Source organism: Lipotes vexillifer, unplaced genomic scaffold, assembly GCF_000442215.2.
Source record: "Lipotes vexillifer unplaced genomic scaffold, Lipotes_vexillifer_v1.1 scaffold173, whole genome shotgun sequence".
Lineage (NCBI taxonomy): Eukaryota > Metazoa > Chordata > Mammalia > Artiodactyla > Lipotidae > Lipotes > Lipotes vexillifer.
In genome coordinates, this window is record NW_006770924.1 from 1,670,727 (window position 1) to 1,680,761 (window position 10,035).

Sequence of the window (10,035 nt, forward strand, 5' to 3'; positions counted from 1 at the left end):
CAGGAATCGGCAGACCTGTGTGTCCCTGTCCTACAGGGCAGGTGAGGGGCAAGGAGTGGGGGCCCGTAGAAACCCGCAGAGGCATTTCAGGTGTAGGTCGACTGGTAGCTTGACTGCTTACCAGGACCCTGTGCTCCGCCTTCATCGTACTGCTTTCGCTGTACACAGAGGCCTTTGTTCTAGTGAGTTCCTTCCTATTCACTGAAAAAAACAAAAACAAAACTTGGGCTTTCACCAGAAAGGCCTGTGCTCATCTACATTTTGGTAGCTTAGAGCATCTTTACCCACAAACGCGGCTGCTTGTTCTTTTGGTCACTCCCTCCTAACAGGACTGCACATGGTTCACCTGCTCTCCCACGGAAAAATCATCCCTGATTCTTCCAAATCCCTCCCGCAGTGATACTTGGATTCTCTTTTTTTGAGCCTGGATCTCAACTTGTGTAGGATGGTTTTGTCGAAACTGCCCCCCTTTTTACACTGACCCCTCACATGGGGTCCTGCCCATAGCTCTGTTCTCCTCAGCCCACGCCCAGCCCTTTGAGGGCACAAGAAGGAGCACGTTGTACGTGCTTCACATAATTCGGTGTGTAAGAGGGTCTGTCCAAAATGTGAGCATTCTCAGCACACTTTGCAAGTGAGAGCTGGTCAAAGCTGCAATCTCCTGATAGATTTTTGGCACAAAGTCTGTATGAAACATGATTTATGTCATCCATAGTTTAGGAAATTGTTTTTAAATTGAATTATGTTATTTATAGCACACATAATTCCTCAAAGGATTTGAAGAGGCTTACTTGAATTAATACGTATAAGAAAAGGGAAAAAAGTCAGGAATTGGACATGAGGAAGAGCAGGGATATTCCTGCCATAATGTCCTGAATGTTTACTAGGTTGAGCTACTGTTTTGGCCTTAGGATGCTGTGTGACCAGAATTAGAAGGAAACATAGTCATTACAGATTATTCTTACTGTCTGGGAGAAAGCTTAACAGTTCTTCAGGAGAAGAAAAGTGTTTTCTAGTACCCTTGTTCTAAAACAACATTCATAGTCTGTTTGATTAGTTGGATATTTTTTAAAAGGAGACTTCTTAGGGGCAGAAGTGTGAGAATTAAGAACTCAGATTCCAGCCAGACTCCCTGACTTCAAAAAGTTAGGTGTGTGTGTGTGTGTGTGTGTGTGTGTGTGTGTGTGTGTGTGTGTATTTTTTTTTTTTAAGATTTTTGATGTGGACCATTTTTAAAGTCTTTATTGAATTTGTTACAATATTGCTTCTGTTTTATGTTTTGGTTTTTTGGCCCCAAGGCATGTGATGTGGGATCTTAGCTCCCCAACCAGGGATCGAACCTGCACACCCCCTCATTGGAAGGCAAAGTCTTAACCACTGGACCACCAGGGAAATCCCAGAAGTTAGTTGTATATTAATTTATGAATTTGAAGGGCCACGAAGCATCATGTAGGAAGCAGTTTACAAGTGTCAGAGTATATTATTAAAATATGTCAGGATCTTCGTCTTTTGCTTGTGAGAAGAGGTAAGCTCAAGGTCCTTCTGTTCTGCTGCCTTGTCCAGTAATCTCACATTGTACTGTTTTTTTTTTTATCCTTCTTTAAAAGTTCTCAAGACCCAGGATCCTTAGAATCACAAAGCACATCATTGAAAGAGACTAATAAGCTTATGGTATAGGTGCAGGTAGTTGAGGTCCAAAGAAATTTAATTATTTCATCAAGGTTTCACAGTGAATGGGTGGCAGAACCAGGACCCGAACTCTCAGATAACCAGGATCTTCCTATTCTGATTGAGAGCATGCCTCCAGGTTCTTTCAGCTGCCTGGGTTTAATTTCTAACTGACACTGAATCAGCTTTATGACTCAGGGCAAATGATGTAACTCTTGTGACTCAGTTCCTTCACCTCAGTAAAATGGACATCATAATCTTCTAATTCGAAGGATTCTTGTCAAGCTTAAGTAAGAATTTACCTATAGTCTTTTTAAAAATTATTATTATTTTTTGCGTTACGCGGGCCTCTCACTGTTGTGGCCTCTCCCGTTGCGGAGCACAGGCTCCGGACGCGCAGGCTCAGCGGTCATGGCTCACGGGCCCAGCCACTCCGCGACATGTGGGATCTTCCCGGATCGGGGCACGAACCCGCCTCCCCTGCATCGACAGGCGGACTCTCAACCACTGTGCCACCAGGGAAGCCCTCACCCATAGTCTTTTGCCCAGAGCTCGGCAGCTCTAAGTGTTCAACAGATACGATATGCTGCAAAGGTTGTGATGAGCTGATTGTTAATATTAATTATTGTAATATATTTATGCTATATTTGGTCTTATAGAGCATTGAAATGAATGCTTAAGTGACAGAATCTTAGTTCCTTTGCAATTCCCTTATGGATTTGAAGGATGGAAAAGAATTTTGGTCACATGGGAAGTCCCATTTAGTGGCAATGACACATTTTATTTCTATAAAAGAATTCCTTGGTAATTTGAGGTTCATATTTAACCTGTGTACAGAGACTGACAGCATGTTTTTCCTCTAGAACTGGTCACATGCCAGGGGTGTCTTGGTTCCTCAGATTTGGTTTCTGCCTTGCTTTGTAAGTAGTTCATTGGGAAATGGGCTGATTTGGTGCGGGCATCTTTATGTGTGGTTTGGTTGCCGCCTGTTGCCTTGTCAGCAGAGATTCCCTCTCCTTGACCCCAGCCCGGTCTGCAGCTGCAGGCCCTCCTGGGAGACTTAATGCCAAGTGCAGGATGACGAGGCAGGGTCAGAACAATAAGGAAGGTGTTCCAAACAGCCACTGGTGAGCTTCAGAGAGCTTTTGGGCAGAGCCAGCTTCCTGTTCGTAAGGTCACCCTCCCAGCACGGGCGTCTGTCAAGGCTGGGGGTGCTGGAGGCTCCTGGGGGTTCGTCTCCCGGTGCAATGGCATTTTTCAGTGAGAGCAATCTTTGTTGTGTTTTATTTTATCCTTTGCATTGTTGAGGATTCAGATCTTTGCGGAGATGAAGAATTTATAGCTGTTGGGGAGTTTGTTCTTCTAATGGAAGCCCTCCCCTCCTTCAGCCAGGAAGGAAATACTTAACAAAACAAGGCTATGATACTGGACTTTTATAAATCTCAGCCCTGTCCATAGAAGGGGGACGGGGAGGGGGCATTGCCTGACTTCCCAGGGCGAGGACAGCGCACTGCTTTCATTCAGAGGCCTTTGGGACCAGCCTCTCTGAGTGGCAGCCTTGCCCAGACCCAAAGGGCAGCAAAGCAAAACACAGGCTGACTAGCCTCTGGGGTGACAACTCCTCGAGAGGTCATTTGTTAAGTGCAGGGTGAGGGGCTGCCATTCCCAAAGAGGTTTAAAAAATTATAGAATCCCAAATTACATTTCAACATTTAGATAAAATAGCTGAGAATTCCCCAGCGTTCCACGTGCACTTTTACCTTTGTCCTCCTCTGGCCCGGGTTCTGTCTTCACTGCCTTTGTCGCATCTAATGGTTTCCATCTTGGTCGCAACTAGATGACATTTATGAGACCCCTGCTGCTTATCACTATTCATTTTCCACCTATTTTTATAAAAGATGGGAAGAGCCAGCATATCAGGAAATAAATCACACCAGCGAACACACGTACGGAAGCAAAGCCGAGCCACGCTGCCTACGACCCGGGCCGCCATCTCAGCCGGCAGGAAGCGTGCTTCTGCGGGCACACGCTGTTCTGGCTCATGTGCTCAGCTGGGGCCTAGGGGTGTGGGCTGGCTCGTCACCGTGTGGTATATGAAAAGGTCACTGTCCAGAAGCAGGGACCGCCTGCGTGTGCTCTGACCTGTCACCCTTTTCTGTAAGTCGGGAGAGAAGGATGTGGGCAGAGGGGGTGACAATCCATTGTTGAAGCCCCCAGGCCTGCTGGCCTGGCCCAGGAACACACCCCTGTGTGTCTGAGGGACAGACCTGCCATAAAATATCACAAACAGCCCCGCTTATGGAATGACTGTGTTCCAGGCAAGTTGCTGTTGAGCTTTTGTAAATCACATCTCTGCCCGGAGAACTTTAGTTCTTAAAAGATTCCTGCAAATGATCCATTTTACCAGGAACCATCTCTCACTGATGTTTTCAGTGAGGATTTCGTATTGTTGAGGGTCAATTGGGTTTTCTTAAAATGAACATCTGCCACGACAAACGTACTCATGCTCTGAAGACAGAAGACAGTATTGCCGAGGTGAAATTAATCAGAAAATGACACATGCCTTTGTGGGAATTTAATTACAAAAATGCCATCTTGTTGAGGATTTTGCAGTAGAAGAAATTATGTTCGGTTTGAGTCCTAAGAAGCGCCGTGAGCTCAGGGTGATTTTGAGAGCCCCCGTTTCATACTAAGTCTTTTTTCTCCTTCCTCTCTGAATTCCGTTGGCCGGAAGCCAAGGCTTTGCCTACTGCCAGGCGCTCTCTCCTGTCCGGCCCCTCCCCCTTCTCCCGCCAGGCAGAGTGCGCTGACCCTTGTTAGGGGCTGGTGGTCTGCTTGGAGGACAGCCTTTTCAGCAGAATAACTGGAATTCCTGAGCAGAGTTGTGCCGAGGTTTTGTTTGTTTAAGCATCTGGTTGACTATTCTTCAGCCTCGCTTGTTTCCGAATATGGTATCCTTAAATCCTCCCTTAAATCCTCGTGGCTGCTAGAACTTGAGATACACCCTTAGCCTCAGGGGTCCTGAGTGATGGCACCAAAAAGATTCCCTCTGAGTAGAAAAAGGAAAACACAGGTCCTGTTGTTTGGGGCACCGGGTGAAAGCGAGAGCCTCGTTAGGAAGGTGTGATCCATTTTAGGCCAGCTGTGTGAGACTCCCAGCCTGTGCTGATAGCTGCTTTACCATCTCGAAAGAAGGCTAATCACCAAAAGTGCAGCCAGTCGGGCTGGAAGGGAGAAGGGAATCCAGCCCTGTCTCCAGGCCTGGGCGGTGCTCCCCTCCGACTGTCAGTTGTTCTAACTTCTGGCTCCTCTGGCACCTCCTTCAAACACAGGGCCCTATTTTTAGTGCCGGGCTGTCATTTTTGATGTGCTGTTGAAAAAAAAAAAAAATCAGTGGCAGCTGCAACAAATCCTGACTTAAAGGCCCCATTTATAATGCGGATGAAACCTGTTTACCAAATAAAAGAGACTGGAATGTCAGGGTGATCAGCTGCTTCGGGCCTCATCGGATGGAAGAGCCTTGAGCTTATTACGTCCACGGTGTCCTGCCTGCGCCTGGCCACGTCCCTGCCTGCAGCGCCAGTGCCCGCGCCGTGCCACAGGCCACTCCCAGCAGAGGAGGGGCTCCCTAATTGCAGGAAGGATGCCAGGGAGCCGCAGGCCCAGGGAGTGGCTCAGCGTCCAGGTCTTCCATCTCACAAAGCCCCCGCTTGCAGGGACGTGGTGTTAGACCCATCCAGTGTATAGAAAAGCGCCCCAAGGCCCACGTTACTTCAGAATCGTCAACATTCACACCGTGGCAGGAACAGACCGTGACGGGCATGCCCAGCAGCAGGACCAGGACCCGCTAGTATAGAAGCTCACAGGACAGACAGGATCACTTGGCCACTGATGTTCAGACATTTGGGGTATGGGAACTCCCACCTCCCGCCCAATGCATCAGTATATAAACCGATATCAATACTAGTCTGTTTACGGTATTTATTTGTAAGTTATTTACAAGTGTAGATGTGCGATGGGCGACAACGAGCCTGTCCGTGTAACACGGATAGGAATGGCACCCGTGGTCGAGACCCAAGATAGCTTCCACTCCTTCTGTGGTTTTTACTGGTTGCCCTGTCTTGAGAAAATCAGTAAAGCGGTTTGCGACTTATTTGTCCCTGAGAGGGAGCTGAGGTCCAGGTGTCATGTTTACATCCTTTTGGTGTGTGCAGTCCTGGGAGGTAAACCATGGCCGGACCGACAGAGCTGGAGTAGGCATGGTGTCTGTCCTGAGAGGGGGTCTGGAGAGGACACAGGGAAGCTGCATTGCTGAGCCCCTGGCTCCCCGTCTCAGCGACGCCGGGAGACCCAGGGTTCCCAGCGACGCCAGCCCTGCCCTCTCAGAAAGGGGGCCACTGTGGGCCTGTCCTGAGACCACCCAGCAGTGCTCTCAGTTCTGAGCTATCGCCCTGTGTGTTCTTCTGTGTTTTGTTTCTTGGAATCTCTGTTAAATTTGGGAGGCAGACTCGTTGAGCTGCATTTAGCCGTGTGGTGTTTATTTGGTGGCCGTGCAGTGTTTGCACCATGACCTGTGGTCGGCTGTCCACAGCCAGCTGGGCTACTCCAGCTCAGGCTGTCACAAGCACGCCTCCCCGTGTGCTCCAGGGGCACGTCCGGGCACCCATCTACACCTGGGTTGCTGCGTGGAAGGATGTGTACATCCTCAACCAGCAGTGGGTCCCATTTCTCAATTACTTGGACTGCTAGTGAGGTTGGGCGCTTTTCATAAGTTCGTTGGCCTTTGGACTTCACCTTTTGTGAAGGATCTATTTCTGTGTCTTCCTAGTTTTCATACTGAGATGTCTGACTGATTTGGAGGGACGCTTACTTTATTCAGGAAGCCAGAAGTTTGAGGTGTGAGGTTGTATGTAGAGACGGAGTCGACTAGGACTAGAGCCGAGCCCCAGCGTCAGGCTCCACCCTCTCGTTGCCCCTCTGCGTTGGAGACACTCCCAACTGCGGTGTCTCCGTCTCCCACCCTCGCCCCTTCCTGTCCTCTGCTGAAGAGCTTTGTCTTGGCCTGGGGCTGTCCCTGCAACCTGCCACTGTCCTTCCCTCTAGACAGTGGTTCATGCCATGGCAGATCCCCTCTTCTAACTAAACCCCTCTTTCTGCCTCCCCAGCCCCCATTAGGAATCATGCCTCGGGGGTGGGGAGGCGCAGTCACTGCTGTGAGGGTGTCCTGAGGACTCTTGGCCTGCATTCTTTCCCTTCACACGGTTCTCGTTTTGTTCTCTGCTGACCTTCCCGCAGCACCTCTGCTGCCAGCTACAGCTCCCTGCCTCAGGATCACACTGGGCTGTTCGCCTGGGCGCTCAAGGCCCTCCACGGTCTAATTGTCCTTTTGTTCCTTTGTTGACATTCTTAACCCAGGATCTGGACTCCTTACAGAAATTCTAAGCTCCCTGAAGGCAGGAACGATGTGATATGCTCTCACTGCCTCAGCAATCGTTAGCTCTTGTTGATTGAAATGTATGACTTAGGGTAAGAAGCTGGTCCTGACAGGAATACTGATCTTTGTGTTTGTGTGGCCCTATATTCTCGTTGTCTCTTACTGTGAAAAAAGACAACAATAAAACAAACACTTAGTGGCTCCTGAATCTGCATTTGGGCCAGGCTTGTAGGGATGGCTCATCTCTGCTCTCACAGCTCTAGCTGGTGTGGCTTGACTGTGTCTGGGGATCCCTTTCCAGGATGGCACACACACACGTAGTTGACAGTGTTGCTGGCTGTCTGCTAAGATGTTGGCCACGCACAGCTTCTCCCAGTGGGTCTCACCTCAGGGTTGCTTGGGCTTCCTCACAGCGTGGCAGCTGGTTCCAAGGAGTGCTCAAGGAAGTAGAAGTTGCCCACCTCAGGGCCTAGGCCCACGCACTGGCACAGCATCATGTCTGCTCTGTTCTGTTGGTCAAAGGTGTCACAGAGGGACTTCCCTGGTGGTCCAGGGGTAAATAATCCGCCTTCCAACGCAGGGACTCAGGTTCAATCCCTAGTCGGGGAGCTAAGAACCCACATGCCGCAGAGCAACTAAGCCCATGAGCCACAACTACTGTGCCCTTGCGCCTCAACTAGAGAGCCTGTGTGCTGCAAACTACAGAGCCCACACACTCTGGAGGCTGCAGGCCACAGCTACAGAGTTCATGCGCTCTGGAGCCTGCACACCACAACTAGAGAGAGAAAACCCACACGCCACAACTAGAGAGAAGCCGGCATGCCACAACGAAGAGTCCGCGTGCCACAACGAAGGGTTCTGCGTGCCGCAACTAAAACCCGATGCAGCCAAAAAAAATTTTTTTAAAAAGAAAGAAAAAGGTGTCACAGAGCCTACCCAGATTCAAGGGGGGCAGGATACATGGTTCCCCTCCTCTCAGTGGGAGGAGTGTGAGAGAGTCTGTGGCCACATTTAGCCACCACCATGTGGCCATCATGCTAACAGACTCCTCCCCCTGTGATTTCCCTCTAGCCCTGACGGCTGCTGCAGGACGAGGCAAGCTGGAGGTCTGCGAGCTGCTGCTGGAGCGTGGAGCTGCCGCGTCTCGGACTAACAGGAGAGGGGTCCCTCCGTTGTTCTGTGCGGCACGCCAGGGGCATTGGCAGGTACCCGGGGGACCCCGAGTGCTTCAGAAACAGTGAATGGGATAGAGATCGCTACTGCCCGTCTCCCCTGCCGGGCCCTGTCTTTTTCACGTTCTTGGCTTCTGCTTGTGCTGTGAGCACTGCTGTATCAAGGCAGACATTTGACAGGCTAGCACAGTCAGCCACATTGGCTGGTAACTGGGAGCAAGGCCGGTAACCAGGTCAGAGACCCACAGCTGCTTCCCCGTAACCAGGGAGGGGAAATGGAGTGGGTGCACCCCGTCCCGACAGCAGAAGACTTGCTGTAACACAGCGGCCGCTGTGGTTGTGCAGCCCACTTGCCCAGCAGGCTTGGGAGAAGAGGGGCCTTGTTGTGCTCCTTGGGAGGGGAAGGTAGAGCACTGTAATTCAGGCTGCTTTCTTTTACCGGGAGTGACGCATTGTTGCTTTTAGTCTAATTAAGGGAGCAAGGGGTCCTTGATAGCGGTGGTTCAGTCATTTGTTCCTGCATTTTGTAAACACTGACCATGTATCTACCCCATGGCCGGCGCCAGGTTACACACAGCTGCAAACAGACAGGTGGATTTCACCATCGTGTCCATTATAGAAGGAATTTTCTAGACCCAAGTTCACAGCGTGGAGTCGCAACCCTTCCGGTTCCTGCTAGCTCTGCTGGTAGGAGCTGTGAGGGTGCCCCACCGAGATTCTGGCTTTTCTCCTTCCCGTTCCTAAGAGCTTGGTTTGTACCAGCCGCTCTCTGACTCTCTCACAGGTCCTTGAGATGCCCTAGCTAATAATCCTGTCTCCTGTTCTCCGTGTTCCCTAAGCTGTGGGGAGGTCTGGAGACATTTGTTAGTGTGTCAGGAGCAAGAGAGCCGTGGGGATATGCCACCTTCTGCTGTGGTGGCAATACAGCAAGCGTGCTGCCAGAGGGAGAGAGGCTGGACCACAAGCCCCTGGACAGGGCAGTCCCCTCCAGGATGGTCATTGTAGGAGGCCCCTCTCTGGTTTTCGTTTCCCCTTCTCACCATGTACTGTTTAAAGGCATAACTTGGAGGCTGAAAGTCTCCTCCAGGAAGCTTCGCTGAAAATCACCTGCTATGACGGCCCCCCAGTCCTGAGCCTCAGGAAGCAGACTGCTGCGGGGAGAGGGTGGGTGAGTGCCTTCGCATCCACTGCCCGTGCCGTGTCCGCCGGCTGCAGGAACGTGGTGTCAGCGCCGCCATGGGGCCGTGGCTGTTGTGCCTTCCCTTTAGTTCTGCTCAGCTACCCCACGTGCCCCGTAGTGGCTGTCCTGTCATCACTTGACTGTGCTTGGCATCCTCCCTCCTCCAAATTTCTGCCTTGTGTGTGCACGTTTTGTAGACAGAGCAATGAATTAGGCTCGTTAAAGAGAAGATATATTTGGAAGAAGAATCTGTTCAAAGGAATATACAACAGAAAGATTTTACAGTCTCCACGGATCCCACGACTTACAGGGGTTTTTAAAAAGAGGACAGTCCTCTCACTGCTCTGAAAGGTGGAAAAACCATCCCGAGTAGAGAGCACGTGATTCAAGGGGCAGCAGGAAGCGTGTAATCCCGAGTGTTTCTTTCAGATCGTTAGGTTGCTGTTGGACCATGGCTGTGACGTGAACCTAAGTGACAAACAGGGCCGGACGCCCCTCATGGTGGCTGCTTGTGAAGGGCACTTGAGCACCGTGGAATTTCTCCTTTCGAAAGGTAGCCGCACTGTCCCCCCCCCCCCCCC

At 50.6% G+C, this 10,035-nt stretch overlaps 1 protein-coding gene across 1 annotated transcript in view; it reads left to right on the plus strand.

The window, feature by feature from the left end:
- Positions 1-10,035, plus strand: part of TANC1 (tetratricopeptide repeat, ankyrin repeat and coiled-coil containing 1) — a 127,689-nt gene that overhangs the window by 107,017 nt on the left and 10,637 nt on the right. The window contains exons 19-20 of the mRNA XM_007446459.1: positions 8,174-8,307; positions 9,884-10,007. Of these exons, the coding sequence (XP_007446521.1) occupies positions 8,174-8,307; positions 9,884-10,007 (258 nt within the window). The remainder of the gene's footprint in view (positions 1-8,173; positions 8,308-9,883; positions 10,008-10,035) is intronic.